The sequence below is a fragment of the Stenella coeruleoalba genome (genome assembly GCF_951394435.1).
Source record: "Stenella coeruleoalba genome assembly, chromosome: 14".
Lineage (NCBI taxonomy): Eukaryota > Metazoa > Chordata > Mammalia > Artiodactyla > Delphinidae > Stenella > Stenella coeruleoalba.
This window is the reverse complement of record NC_137160.1, coordinates 55,707,298-55,723,377: the sequence shown is the minus strand read 5'-3', so window position 1 is coordinate 55,723,377 and position 16,080 is coordinate 55,707,298. Positions and strand designations below refer to the sequence as shown.

Below are 16,080 nucleotides of genomic sequence, written 5' to 3'. Positions count from 1 at the left end.
CACAATTTCGTTTAGTCAGGCTTTTGAGGAAGTGAAATCCTACAGCATCTGTACTCGTTTCCTATTGCTGCTATAACAAGTAACTGCAAATCTAATGATTTAAACACAAATTTATTATCTTACAGCTCTGGGGATCAGAAGTCTGAAATGGGTCTCACTGAGCTAAAATCGTATCAGCAGGGCTGTGTCCCTTCTGGAGGCTCTAGGGGAAAATGCATTTTCTTGCCAACTTTCCAGCTTCTAGAGGCTGCCTGTATTCCTTGACGCCTGGCTCCCCCTTCATCTTCGGAGCCGGCAATCACATCACTCTAATCTCTGCTTCTGTGGTCACGTCGTCTTCTCTGACTTTCCTGCCTCCCTCTTTCACTTACAAAGACCCCTGTAAGCACATCGGGTTCATCTGGACAATCCAGGATAATCTCCCATCTCAAAATCATTAACTTAATCACCTCTGCAAAGTCCCTTTTGCCATGTAAGGTAACACTGTCACAGTTTCCCTGGCTTAAAACGTGGGCATCTTTGGCGAGCCATTATGCCACCTGCCACAGAATCTACCACCTCATCTGTGATATGTTTTTTTAACCTAATCATTTTTGAAACTTTGTATGAAAAGTGTGTGAAATCATCTGCCCAGAGCATATCAGCTAATTGAGATCAATGTACGCATTCAGTGGTCCTGGAGACTTCTTTCACGCGGAGATGGACTAAAAGGGCATTAATTTCTTTGTTTGTTAGATTATTTTAAACTATTTGACTATTTAGACTATTTAAACTATGTTAGTCTATTTTAAGCCATTTTAAACTATTTTAAACTATTAGGTCTAGATTCCTCTTTGCCTATGTGTTATATATTTGCTGCTTTTTTAAAATTTAGAATGTTTAATATTCACTTAAACTTACACTAAAATGCCAATTCTTCATATCACTTGAAGACATCTTTCCAACATCTATATGTAAATACACACATTTTACACATTTGCAATTAACATGTTACATGTATTTTTGCCTTTTTTTGTACATAATATAATTTGTAAATCAAATACTTGTGAGCATTAACTACATGTCAGGTACTCTGTTAAAGACTGGGCATACAAAGTTGAAAAATACAACTTCTACACTCAAGGATTTCTTACCATAGTGGGAGAGAGGAGGGATGCTGATGGTAAGAATTTTTTTTTTTTAATTTTTATTGGAGTATAATTGCTTTACAATGTTGTGTTAGTTTCTGCTGTACCATGAAGTGAATCAGCTATATGTATGCATATATCCCCTCCCTCCTGGATCTCCTTCCCACCCCACCCCCCATCCCACCCATCTAGGTCGTCACAGAGCACCGAGCTGAGCTCCCTGTGCTATACAGCAGGTTCCCACTAGCTAGCTACTTTACACATGGTAGTGTGTCTATGTCAAACCTAATCTCCCAGTTCATCCCACCCTCCCCTTCCCCCCCATGTCCACACGTCCATTCTCTACATCTACGTCTCTATTCCTGCCCTACAGATAGGTTCATCTGTACCATTTTTCTAGATTCCACATATATGTGTTAATATACGGTATTTGTTTTTCTCTTTCTGGCTTACTTCACTCTGTGTGACAGACTCTAGGTCCATCCACATCTCTACAAATGACCCAGTTTCGTTCCTTTTTATGGCTGAGTAATATTCCCTTATATATATGTACCACATCTTCTTTACCCATTCAAAAGGACAAAACGTGTTTAAAATACATAGAATTGCCTAGGCTTGGAGGTTGAATGACTTGGTTGTCAGGAAAGAGAAGAGTAGAAATGAAGACCAATTTATGGTTTGAAAAATTGGATGCATGTCAGTATCTCCAATTGAGATCGGTAATCTGGGAGAAAAGATAAGTTGGGATGGAAAAGATGATATAGTTCTAGACATCTTGAATCTGATGTGTCTATAGAATATCCAGTTGAAGGTGTCCCATAGGCAAGCTTTCACTTATCTGAATATTATTTAGAAGGATATTACAATAATTCAGACAAGAGATGATTGTGGTTCAGACTAAGCTAGAAGCAATAAAGATGGAGAGAAGTAAATGTATCTTTCTACCATATCCTTAAGGTGCCAGGTTGGTCAAAGGTCCTCAGGTGAGGAAGACAGAAAAGTGAAGGCAGCTGAATTTATGAGTCTGGAGTTCAGGAAGCTGTCAGGGCTGGAGAAAGATTAGCTGAGAGTTATCACGTAGAAGGTAGAGGAAAGTTTGAGTGAATGAGATCACATTGGGACATGTATGTTAGAAGGTGAGGTAGCACAGACCAGTTTCCTAGGTTACACAGATATTTAAACACAGACAGGTAGCAAAGGAAAACCATGCTAATGGGTCAGCAAGATCAAAACAGCGTGGAAGTAAAGGGAGATCAGGATTTCAAGAAATAGGAAAAGTTGAACAAGGTCAACTACCAAAGAGGGATCGAGTCAGACCTGGAATGAAAAGTCTATCAATGAATCTGGCAATTAAGAAGTAACTATTTAATTTGCCAGTAGTTTCATAATTATCATAACGTATCATTTTGTATATATACATTGTATGCATATATATGCTTATCATTTTAATAAATGCTTATTATTTTTAATGTCTAGCATTTTAATAAAAATATTGTGGCTATTAAAGTATGCTAACACACCATGGTGAGAATACCGATTTCTCAATTATTTCGCATTTGAATTTTTTTTACATTTTTCACCATTATGAATAATGCCTTAAACGTCTTTTTCAATAAAATGTGGACCGTTTTTTCTGGTTAGTATTCCCAAATAGTACGCACTCGTCTTACATTCAAAAAAAAAGAAGTTCAAGTAAATCTTAGTATCTTCAAATAATTTAAAAATTCTGATTTTGAATAATTATTCTGCAGACTTGTTTACCCTTTCCGTTGTTTTCAGATGGAGACAGTCACAAACATTTGGACTATGGTCTAGCATGGAACGCACACTTCCAAAGCCAGCATTTCCTCAGTATATTACATCCTGAAGTCCTCTATTGATGCAGCATTATAGTGAATGATCTCCAGAGGAATCTGTTTCCTTTCTCTACATTACAAACCATTTAACACCCATGAGTAATAGGTTTCTTCACTTGCAAAGGACTAAAGTAATTTCCCATTTATTAGCTATTTTTGTTGACCTCACTTCACTAGAGATCCTCAATCTAAGTTTTATTTTAGCAATCACAATTCTCTCGTCTAATTAACAAAAAAATTGGGCCATTGCCTCAGTGGCCTGCATTCAACCCTATTTTGACTGGCGATTTTCTAATAATATCTCATGCTCCTTTCCACCCCTGTACTTGCAACAGTAGTTTCTGTTCCATTGAGTTCATTCTCTTTGCCCCCATTCTGCTCTGTTTGTTTTTCTTTCCCCCTCACATTTCTTTTTTCTTTTCCTGTATTTACTTAGTAACCTATCCAAATCTTTCACTGTTACAAATGCCTCACGAAGCATGCAATTACTTAATCAGTAGAAATTCCTGGATTCACTGGGCCAATGGGAATGCCAGATGGTAAGGCTTTTTGCACGTCACCAAATGGCCTCTAGAAAGGGTCCCTGAATTTTCACCCCAGAAGCAGTTTCCATTCTTGACACCCTTCTTAGAAGATTCTTCTCTATCGTGAGTCCAAGCCCACCTCTCTTTCTTTAACTTGGATGTAGAGCTATGTGAAATAAATCAAATTTTTCTTCTACAAGGCAGTCCTTCAAATGTTTGATTAAAACTATTGTTCGCTTCCCTGGTGGCGTGGTGGTTGAGAGTCCGCCTGCCAATGCAGGGGACACAGGTTCGTGCCCCGGTCCAGGAGGATCCCACATGTCACGGAGCGGCTGGGCCCGTGAGCCATGGCCACTGAGCCTGCGTGCCTGGAGCCTGTGCTCCGCAAAGGAGAGGCCACAACAGTGAGAGGCCCGCGTACCGCAAAAAAAAAAAAAAACAAACTATTGTTCGCCCATAAGTCTTCATTTTTCTATCTTCAAAATACCTAGTTCCTTCAGCAATTCTCTGAGAATAGGACATCAAGCTCTTTTAGCTGACAACAGACAAATTGTATTTGGTTCCAAGAAAAGCAGCATCTCTCTTAACTTATGATATTATTTTGTGAACAATATTTCAGTTGAATTTGGACTTCACAGCACCCTTTGAAAATCTTTGGATACGAATACCCTACTTCTATCAAGGTACCAGCTCGTCTGGCAGCCATGCCAACCTGTCTCATACTCAGATAAAAACTGTGAGCCATTCATTCACATGAAATCATTTTGACATGTTTGTCTTACCTTGTGCTATGCGCTTAGGTGGTTTAACATAATGTAGACTATTATGTTTATCTTTATTAAATGTCATCTTATAGATACAAATGTGTCTTTCTAGCCCAAGGTCACTCCTTACTATTGTGCACAGTCTAATTCTAGAGAACATCGTTTATATTAGTAGTTATCTTAGTTGTTTATTTATTACCATAATTTTCCAGAAAATGACAGTAGAGTCTTGAGGAGGGGACAGCTTGTTTCTAATTCACCCACCTAAAAGTGCCATTTGGATGACCAGAAAGAATGCTTCCACTCTCAAAACTGGAGAAATACTAAATCTAAAATCCAGTATTTTAAATATTTTCCCAAGATGTATTATATTCTAAATCTCATAATAGTGTCTAATATATCACCATGGAAGTTGATGATTAAAAAACTGTTCAGAATAGGGCCAAAAAGAAAGGCTTATGCATACCACTGAAGACCATTCTCCATTTTTTCTTGATATTATTTATAGACCATCTAGGAAAAGCCATTCAACCAGTTGTGAATCTCCTATTCAGTCCACGTTTTTTTGTTCTGTTCAAAAATGTATCACTTTATTACTGGTATTATTGGGGAGGTTCATAACATACGTTTATTGGGGAAACTTTTAAAATACATAAGAAAATAAAGAAGATAATCAAAATCACCCAGAGATGATCACTGTAAATATTTTTGTGTTATTGCTGTTCTTTGAAAATACTGATATCACTAAGACCCTGAATAAGCTCACCAAAAAGAGAAAAAGAAAGCATAATATAAACACTATTAGGAATGAAGACAGGAACAGGGATAAATTTACAGTAGCTATTAAATCTATCATAGGACTAGAACAGAAATAGATTTTATACCAATATATTGAAAACGTAAGTGGATAATTTCTTAGAAAAACAAATTATTCAAAACTCAGTAAAAACAAGAACCTTGAATACATCCCTAACAGTTTAAGAAACTGACACATTAGTTTAACATTTACTCAGAAAAAGAAAGACCAGACCCAAATAGTTTCATGAAACCAGCGAGAAAATGTTAATTGCTGTCATATAAAAATTCTTCTAGAGATATGAACAAAGAAAAGATGCCCAGTTCGTTTTAGGATTTCGTATAGTCTTAACTAGATGACGGCAGTCTGAGAAAGGAAAACTGTAATGCAATTTCTCTCACGAACCTGATGCAAAAACTCTTAATAAATATTTCAATAAAATTCGCTAATTATAAATAATGTAAAATAACATGACCAGACGGGATTTATTTGCTAATGAAAGGAAGCCTTAGCATTAGAAAAAAAATATTCATAGAATTCACAGCAACTAGGAGATTAAAGGAGAAAACACACATGACTATCTCAATATATGCATAAAAGACATTTCATAATATTCAACAGCCATTAAGGATTTAGAAAAAAAGTAAAACAAGCTAGTAATAGAAAAAAATTCTTAAAGTATATCTACATATGTATAGCTACAGAAACTTCATGTCATATCAGATCATAAAGATATTCCTTTTAAATCCATGAAAATGATACACCTCTTCTAAAATATGTTGAGCTAGATTTTGGCCACTGGTTCTTTTTTTATTGTTATTGAGGTATAACTGACATATAGCGTTATATTAGTTTTAGGCGTACAACATAATGATTCAATATTTGTATATACTGCAAAAATGATCACCACCAGAAATAGAGACACAGACGCGGAGAACAAACATACGGACACCAAGGGGGGAAAGCCGGGGCGGGGGTGGTGGTGGTGGTGGGATGAATTGGGAGATTGGGATTGACATGTATACACTAATATGTATAAAATAGATAACTAATAAGAACCTGCTGTAGAAAAATAAATAAATTAAATTAAATTTTAAAAAAAAGACCACCACCATAAGTCTAGTTTACATCTGTCACCATACACAGTTAAAAAAATTTTTTCTTGTGATGAGAACTTTTAAGATCTACTCTCTTAGCAACTTTCAAATATGCAGTGCAGGATTATTAACTATAATCACCATGCTGTACATTACACCCCAGGACTTCTTTATTTTATAACCGGAAGCTTGTACCTTTTGACCATCTTCACCATTTCACACAACCACCACCCCCCGCCTCTGGCAACCATCAATCTGTTCTCTGTATCTATAAGCTTAGGGTTTTTTTTTTAGATTCCACACGTAAGTGAGATCATACAGTATTTGTCTTTCTCTGTCTGACTTGTTTCACGTAGCATAATGCCCTCAAGGTCCACCCATGTCACAAATGGCAACATTTCATTATTTTTATGGCTGAGTAAATATATATATATGCATGCCACATCTTCCTTATCCATTCATCCATCAGTGGACACCTAGGTTGCTTCCATGTCTTGGCTATTGTGAATAGTGCTGTCAGGAACATGGGGGTGTTGGCCACTGGTTCTTTGATGACATTTTTCTGTTGACATTTTCTGTTTCATGTCTGTCTACAGCCCATCCTCTAGGATTTTCCCCTAGAAAGGTTCATTTGAGCAATAGTACCCAAATTCTGGCATGTCCAAAGCTCTTTTTACTTGAGTCTTTACATTGGAAAGAGCTTAACTAGACAGAGAATCGTTGGCTTCTGCTTTCTTAGCTCAATCTCTTGTAGATGCTGCTCTGTTCTGCGCTCAGGTTACATGTTTCTGCAGGTTAGTCTAATGTCCACCTCATTTTCTCTCCCTTAACCTCATTTTATCTTTTTGCTTGACCACCTAAAGGATTCCTTTCAAAACTTTTTCTGAGACATTTCTTTACACTGACCATTCTGAATGACGTCTCACTGATAAAATGGTTACCTTTTCATTAAATAGATTTTAGACTTTTTATTTCAGAAAAGCTCTCTTGCCTTATATTTTAAGATAATTATTCTATTCCATTGGTTTGACTTTCTTTGCGAATCACAGCTACGCATGTGTTGGCTATATTGCCTTGTTTCTCTAATCCTTCTTTATCCTTTTTATCTCGGCACCATTTCTGTGCTCTTTTCCTTCTTGTCTTTTGTGTCCCTTTATTGACCTTCCTTTCCTTCAATTCTGCCAGTTCCTATTTCACATCCTCCAGCTGTCTACCAGCAACCTTCGTTTTCTCACTTTTTCCCCTGAGTTCTTATCATTCTGCTTTGTGATCTTCCTTTATAGCTGTAATTGCTTCATGAATTACTGTTTCTAAGTTGGGTTATGCTTTTAAACTTCGTGGCAACATATTTTCCTGGTACATTTTCATTATTTATAAGAAATTTGTGGCTGCTGTTTTCCATATTCCCTAGAAGACCTGCATGCATGTTCCTTTTATGTTACTCTTATTTGAACAAGTTTTTTGGTTTTGGGTTTTTTTTTTTTTTTTTTTTTTTACTATTCAAACAGTTTAATACATCTTTTTTCAGAAGAACTCTGCTGGCGGTAAATCTTCACAATCGCACTTACATTTTAAAATTCGGAGACTTGGAACTATCACAAGAAATGCTAGAAGCCTACTAGATATACATTTTATTTAAATTTCATGGTACTGAAATGTCAAAGTACTTATTTAGTACTCTGAATGTAAAATAGCCCTAGATCTTAAAGGAAAAATACAGTCAAATTTGAAATCAGAATGTAATCTTTGGGCAAGCTGTTAGGGCTTTAGTGATTCCTCTTTCATTTTGAGCTTTTAAAATAGTGACTGCTGGGCTTCCCTGGTGGCGCAGTGGTTGAGAGTCCGCCTGCCGATGAAGGGGACACGGGTTCGTGCCCCTGTCCGGGAAGATCCCACATGCCGCGGAGCGGCTGGGCCCGTGAGCCATGGCTGCTGAGCCTGCACGTCCGGAGCCTGTGCTCCGCAACGGGACAGGCCACAACAGTGAGACGCCCGCGTACCGAAAAAAAAAAAAAAAAAAAAACAGTATAAGAAAGAATGATGAGATCAACATTCACCATTCTTGGATCTTCAGCAAATTCAGGATCAATGTAGAAAAATACTGGCATATCTACTCCCTCTTGTGGATTAAGCCCTTGTTCTTCAAAACAAAACAGAAGCACTGTATTTTACTGAAATACTGTCCAGCTTCAAATGGTACGACATTGTATGTAGAAATTCCGTTTACTGGTTTGTCAGTAGGAGTCTTAGCTTTATAAAACGCCAGTGCAGTCTCCCCTGGCACTACGTGTATTTCTGTTTGCTGAGGTCTAAAGTTCCACTGGAGACTTGCATGCACATCTGCATTAAAGGTGACTTCAGTGATGCGATCCTTAACAGGTACCATGTTTCCAGTCTGGTCTGATGCATGACCTGCTACTGCCGATTCTCCAGGTCCAGTAGTCCGGCCGTAGAGCCGGTAAAGGGGCACGGCGGCGCAGGACACCTCCCCAGCATGCCCACGGCCGCAGCGGCCAAGTTCGTGAGGAGTGTCTTGTTCGGCCGCCGCCAATCCTCGTCCTGTGCGCGCGTGAGGGGGTTCGTGCTCTTCGGCCGCCGCGGCGGCCGCACCGCCAGCCTCGGGCGCTTCCCTGTCCCGAGCCGTCTCGGCTCCCTCTAGGCGCCCCCTGTCCCGCTCCTCCCCGACCGGAGACAAGGCTCTACCCTCTCCGCAGCCCTGGTCCGGTTCCCAGGGTGATTCCAGGGCCACCCGCAGAGAGCGAGAGCGACGCGCCTTCGTCCCGGACGCCAGAGCCCTCCCATGGCCTGAACAAGTTTTGTTTTTTTTTTTAAGAGAATCAGAAGGTAGGCAGTCATTTTTCAAGCATTCGTGAACCGAGGGCTTCCTTTGCTGTCGCTACAGTTATCCACTGTTTCTTTATAGTATGCTGCATCTGTGTACTCACACATCCTCTGACTCTCAGACAAAACCTAGTTCTTTTCTCCCTCCGTTATTTCATGGACGACCCCGCACGTTACCAGTCACGTGGGGACAGAAATGATACAGTCATTTTTAGAAAGAATGTTTCTGGCCCTTAGTGAGATTTGCCCATTCACCCTCCACCACCTACATCAGTCCCTGCCTTTCCACACTGCAATGCTCTCAGACTGAGGTCCTCGCTTCGGGGGAGGGTGTACTTGGCAGAGCTCTTGAGCTCTGCTGCAGCTAGGTCCCCTTCCTACCTCTCATTTACCTGCCACGTTCCTATCCCTTTCCTCCTCGGCTTTCTGCCTGACTCCGATTGGGGAGTTTGTGGGTGTTCTGCTGGTTTTGCTGAAAATGTGATTTCTGGGTAATTCTCTTTGTTTTGTTGTATGATTGTTTTTGTTGTTCGGAATGGCTGCCAGGAAGAGAAGTGAGAAAATTCAGTGGAAACCAGTCCTGTGAACATTTAGAAATATTTTCCTCCTGTTTTCTTTCTAGAAAGATGACTTTGCGTAAGGAAGCGCAGGTTATATGTATACCCATCGACCAAGTTAATCTTCAAAAATAAAAGTAAAACACAGTCAGCCTAGCATACTACTTCTTCATAAACGCAAGCTGCTTCTTCCGGTGCTCAGAGATCTTCCTTTAACAGCCTGTTCTAGGAGGCTGCTGCTTTGTAAACTCAAGCCCATCAAGCTGTGTTCTTTTGGATGATTCAAAAGACTTGTCCATCTTCATCTTTCCCCATCACATTTTCTTTGACAGGTTTTAATTACCCACCTTGATTCTGGGGTCCTACCGAAAGCTCTCTGTGTACGCAAAGATGTAATTTGCCTGAGCACAGCAACTTAAGTTGATTGTTTTTAGGTGTGCCCTCCTTTCAAAAGGAAAATGTCTTCACTGGGGAAATTCAATTATGAATTTAATAAATCTTATGATATCTTAAAACATCCTGCATGCCCATTTTCTAAGCAAAATGCTTAATAGTGGCTCTTCATGCGGTAGCGAGATCACAGCTGTGATGACAAGGGAACGATATAAAATGGTCAGATTTCATAAACAGGAAGACTAGTCCTGACACCCCACATAGAACATATGCTTTAAATGATTCCACTAGTAGCAATTACGCTATCATTACCCTCCCACCACAGCCTGCCAATTTAAGAGCTCTTTCACTGATTCATTCAAAAACTATTTATTAAATGCCTACTGTTGCCAGGCCCTGTGTAATCGCAAAGGATTCAGTGATGATCAGAAACAGACGTGTATATATCACCCTTCCCCCTCCCCATATCCTCAAGTCCGTTCTCCAGTAGGTCTGTGTCTTTATTCCTGTCTTACCCCTAGGTTCTTCATGACATTTTTTTTCCTTAAATTCCATATATATGTGTTAGCATACGGTATTTGTCTTTCTCTTTCTGACTGACTTCACTCTGTATGACAGACTCTAGTAAGGTACATAGCTAGTGGGAAGCAGCCGCATAGCACAGGGAGATCAGCTCGGTGCTTTGTGACCGCATGGAGGGGTGGGATAGGGAGGGTGGGAGGGAGGGAGACGTAAGAGGGAAGAGATATGGGAATATACGTATAACTGATTCACTTCGTTATAAAGTAGAAAGTAACACACCATTGTAAAGCAATTATACCCCAATAAAGATGTTAAAAAAAAAGAAAGAAAGAAAGAAACAGACCTGATTCCTACTCTCATGCTCCCATTATCAGTGGGGAGATAAACATTACTCAAATCAATGACACAAATAAATTTAAATTTACTACCGTGGCAAGGGCTACATTGAATTATGCTGGGAGCTTACCCTGTCTGCAGTCTTGGTTGTCCCTTCCTTTGCTGGCAGGAACTGTGGCTGACTTCAAATTCCCATAGGACTAGGACCCCTTGAGATTCTAGGGGATGGGCAACTAGTATTTCTTAGCACTACCCTAAACATCTTGCACCTAAGATCAGACTGCTGGGTCCCTGAGCCAAAAATGTTTCTTCCCTGCTTTCCCTCCATACAACCCATCCCTCGTCCTTGCCCTGTTAGAAGAGTGACCAGTGGGAAATTAGGTCTCTCCACAGTGAGTTTAAAACTAAGAGGCAACCCAAGCAAGTGTCTTCAAAGATACCAAGAGTGTAGTAGCCCAAGCACCTTCTGAACCCTCTACTCGTAAGTAAAAACCTATTCCGAGTGATCAGTTTGCTCAGTACCTACAAAGGAGATTATGATACTGTGATAGCAGATTGACTTAAGAAGTTGGGGGAAGCACACCCTAGGAAATAGCGGTTGGGATTGGGTCTGAAGGAAGATTTAAAGTCAATTAGACAATGAGCCAGGGGAATCAGGCAAAGGTAGGGAGAAACAAAAGGGTCAGAAATAAATCTAGTGTGGTTAGGTCACCAAGGTGGTGCAAAATGAGTCTGGGAAGATATGCAGGACTCTATCTGTCAGGGTCCTGGAGGTCGTGTCTAAAATTTGAATCTTTATTTCCTTGTTTGTGTGCGTAGAACAGCAGGAGTGGGGAGAGATGATATCCAGGTTGCCTTCTGAAAACATCCCTTTAGAGGAAGTGAAAAGATAAATAAAATGAAAGGAGAACCAGTTAGAAGACAAGTATAGCATCTCAGGTGAAAGAAAATGGTGACTTGGACTAGGCTGGTGACAGTGATGTTGAGGCAGGTGGATAGTTCCCAGAGCTTCCCAATCTATAGGACTTGGCGATGTTGAGGGAAAAGGAAGTGTCCGGAATGGTACCTCTGTCTCTGACTTGCATAAAAGATGGTGTTTCCATTCACTGAAGTAGGGAATTCGAGAAGAACTACAGTGGGGTGTGGGCAGGAAAGGGGGAAGAGAAAATGAGTTTGATTTTGAAGGTGCTGCGTGTGAAGTGCTTCAAGGAATCTAAGTAAAGTTGTCAGGTACCTGAAGTTCATATGGGAGATCTGGAATGAAAATACAAATTTAGTTTTGAGAAAACAGAATTTTTTTGAGGTATGGTTGACTTACAATGTCGTGTTAGTTTTAGGTGTTCAGCACAGTGATTCAGTTATATTCAGTTATATATATATATATATATATGTATATATATATATATATATATATATATATATATTCTTTTTCAGATTCTTTTCCCTTATAGGTTATTACAAAATCTTGAGTATAGCTCTCTGTGCTGTACAGTAGGTCCTTGTTGATTATCTATTTATATATAGTACTATGTATGCCTTAATCCCAACCTCCTAATGTGTCCCCCCTCCTTCCCCTTTGGTAACTGTAAGTGTTTCCTATGTCTGTGGGTGTATTTCTGTTTTGTAACTAAGTTCATTTGTATCTTTTCTTTTTTAGGTTCCACATATAAGTGATGTCATATGATATTTGTCTTTGCCTGGCTTACTTCACTTTGTATGATAATCTCTAGGTCCATCCATCTTGCTATAACTGGCATTATTTTATCCGTTTATGGCTGAGTAATATTCCATTGTATATATGCGCCACATCTTCTTTATCCATTCCTCTGTCGATGGACATTTAAGCTGCTTCCTTGACCTGGCTATTGTAAATATTGCTGCTATGAACATTGGGGTATATGTATCTTCTCAAATTATAGTTTTCTCCAGATCTATGCCCAGGAGTGGGATTGCTGGATAATATGGTAACTCTGTTTTTAGTTTTGAAAATACAAATGTATGAGTCATCTGCATACAAGAGGTTTTCCTGAAATTCAGATTTCTCTTCACCGTGCTTCTTTTTCCAACCTTTCCAATTTGCAGATCCTTTGCTTTGATACAGAAAATGGTAAAGTTTGAGAGTTTGATGTTTAGTTCTCCACCTCCCCTTTCTCCTCCTTCATCATCATCTGTTCACATTACACCATCTGGACCACGTCTCAGGATCGTCCTTGTTCTTCTGTTTGTTCCAATTCATATCTTTCCAAAAGCCTTTTTCTTTTTTTTTTTTTTTTTACTGTCCCTGGCTTTTTTTTATCACTTTTATTATTTTTTAATTCAAACTTCATTTAATTCTGGGTTTTAGCACTCTTGCTGCAATTCCTGTAGATGCTCATCACTTACGTGTATTCTTCCTTGATTGTGAACCCATCTCTCTTGTTAGAAACAAGTTCCTTTAACTTGAGCATTTCAAAACCCTCCTTGTTCAATTCTTTTGGTCTCGTTAAAGGCTTTCTTCTTTTATTCTCATCTCAACCACTTGCTGTTATATCATCAGAATTAAGGTTTGGGATCCTACTTTCCTTCTTGAATCACCTGTCCTTTCATGCTATCTAATCAAAAACAAGTGTCCCCTTGTTAATCAACTATACTCCAATATAAAATAAAAAGTTAAATAAATAAAAAAACTAGTCTCCTTCTTCCTCTCTTTCTCTTCTTCTTCGTCTTCTTCCTCTTGCTCTCACTCTCTCTGATTTGGGGGGTTTTTCTTATGGAAAATTATCCATGATTAAAAACCAGCACAAATGGTCCTTCAGGTAGGTCTACAGTCCATGAGTTCTCAAGGATTTTGCAAGTTTGGGGTTATCTTGACACTTTCCCCACCTCTCCCTATCTACCTTTTGCAAAATTTACTATATATAACAAATTCTTGTAGTTGCAACCATTATATGACAATATTTCTATGACAAATTAATAATTTTATTAACATTTATTAAGATATGTGCAAACCATAAAATTCACCTATTTAAAATATACCATTCAGTGGTTTTAGCGTATTCACAGAGTTGCACAAACATCACCACCATCTAAATAAGAACATTTTCATCACTCCAGTAAGAGACCCATTTGTATTCACTTCCCAGTACACTGCCCACAAGCCTATAGAGCAACCACCGAGCTACTTTCTGTCTCCATAGATCCTGCCTGTTCTGGACATTTCATATAAATGGGATCATATACTCTGTGATGACTTCTGTCAATCAGCATGCTGTTTTCAAAATTCATCCATGGTATAGCATGTGTCAATACTTGACTTTTAATGCCAAATCATATTCCATTATATGACTATATCCCATTTTTACATCCATTCATCAGCTGATGAACATTAAGACCGTTTCCACTTTTGTGTCTGGGCTCTTGTAAGACTGTTTCCACTTTTTTGTGGGGGGCTATTGTAAATATTGGTGCTGTGAACATTTGTGTACAAGTTTTTGTGTGGACACGTGTTTTCATTTCTCCCGAGTATATGCCTAAGAGTGGAATTGCTGAGTCATATGGTAACTCTGTTTAACATTTTGAGGCAAATCAACCATTATTGCTTTTTCTTTATCATTTCTCATTGGAGGCAGCCATGCTCTCATTAATTCAGGAGAGAACTGGGGGCTTGATTTTGCATGGTGACAAAGTCAAAGCTTAAACAGTCTTTAAGCTAAAATTGCTTTGTTCAGTAACGCTGTCCTTGTCTACTGATTATCCAAGACTTGTCTCGCTGTTGTGATTGCATATTTTCCTTGGTAAAGCTGGATCTTAGTAAATGAGACTGCTCGAATTCTGTGAAGTAAAACGCTTGAGAGAGGAAACTGCAACACTTCCTTTGCCCATCTTGGAAATGAGACACTTTCACTAAATAAGGTTCTTTTGGGATGTTTTCTATGAAGTCATTTTTTAAGAAAGAAAAAGTGTTTGCCGAAATGTTTCTAGAACATGTTTAATTCATTTGAAGAAAATGAATCAATGATTAAAGAATGTGACTTTTTATTCTGAAAGAGAATTCGATGACCTGAGGACAGATATCTATTGCTATCTTGCTTCTGGGTCTCCGTCTGTAGGAGCTACCGGAATGTTGTATCCAACACAATGTTGTGTGTGTGTGTGCACACTTATCTTCAGAATTGTAAAATGCATCTATCTTGCCATTCACTGGTCAGACAAGCAGGTTTTCTTTTTAAAGAAAATTACAGAGATCGCTCCCCCACGTGGATTTCTCCTTGACAAAATATATATTATCCACTAACGTGCTGCAAAGTGAATCAATAGTCCAAGAATCCACCAAGCTAAAAACAGCAAGGTAATTTTGCTGGGACCGTGAACAGGCAGGACGTTATCATTGCAACTGCCCTGCCTACTGAACGGACTTAAAAATCTCCACTAAGTAGTCACTTCGGTGATAAGATCTGAGTTTGTTAACTACCTTCATATGAAAGAAACTGTAAAGTTGCAGGTCTAGAGTTGTGAGCCGCGGGCCACCCGCTCCCCACCTCCCAAGTTCTGTGTTTACTGCCTTACTCACCCACTTTGCATCGGCAAATCACAGGGAGAAGCTAAATGCTCTCAGCTGCGCTAGACCAAATCAAAGCTGAGATGAATAATGAACTTACTTTTCCATAAAGACATTCTGTTTGGCATTTCAGCTAATAAGGTAAGCTAATGGCAATTCTGGGCTATGGAAAAGGAGATAAATAGTCTCTTTGTGTTTGTTTTCTGTGCTAATCCATAATTTTTCTTTTAACATACTGGAGTTAATGTCATGTTTCACGATGCCTGCGAATTTGGGATGAACAATTTCATAAAGAGTACCCACCCCCCATCGGTGTGCCCTTTTCCTTTGATTTCGTTACTTATTGGTACTGGAGGGGCTGAGGGAGAAATCCAGCTTTTTAGAGAGAATGGCATCTGTATGATAATATTGTTATCATGTATAATGCAAAGTGAATTTAGCTTAAGAGCAGAATAGGTAGAGGCAGCAAAGACAGATAACATGATATAAGCCCTGATGATTGAATGTATTTAGCGTGATATATTGTAAATTAAATGTTGAATGTGCTACAAGGAAAGCAGAATGCATACTTCGTGCTGGTTTCTGAGTCATTTCATTTCTAAGTACATGTTATTCTAGAGAAGGTAGTAATTTTCAATTGCTAAAATTATTCCACAGCTTCGGTTTAGGTGGGTTTTCTTCTGTAAGACTGTTTTTAAAATAGCAGCGTGCCGGGAATGTGCATTTTCCT

The 16,080-nt window shown here is 39.0% G+C and overlaps 1 protein-coding gene and 1 pseudogene across 15 annotated transcripts in view; one reads left to right on the top strand and one right to left on the bottom strand.

Moving 5' to 3' along the window:
• DLGAP1 (DLG associated protein 1) overlaps positions 1-16,080 on the top strand; it is a gene marked incomplete at both ends in the record, with an annotated part of 968,578 nt that overhangs the window by 669,778 nt on the left and 282,720 nt on the right. For 3 of the 14 annotated variants that reach the window (XM_079943258.1, XM_079943256.1, XM_079943257.1), the window contains one exon: positions 15,441-15,491. The exons of the other annotated variants lie outside the window; for them this stretch is intronic. In XM_079943258.1, the coding sequence (XP_079799384.1) occupies positions 15,441-15,491 (51 nt within the window). Of the gene's footprint in view, positions 1-15,440; positions 15,492-16,080 lie in introns of those variants that run through there. 14 annotated transcript variants of the gene reach the window in all.
• Positions 8,165-9,000, bottom strand: LOC307197422 (cytochrome c oxidase assembly protein COX11, mitochondrial-like; annotated as a pseudogene). The gene has a single exon. The product of its transcript is annotated as a cytochrome c oxidase assembly protein COX11, mitochondrial-like (transcript).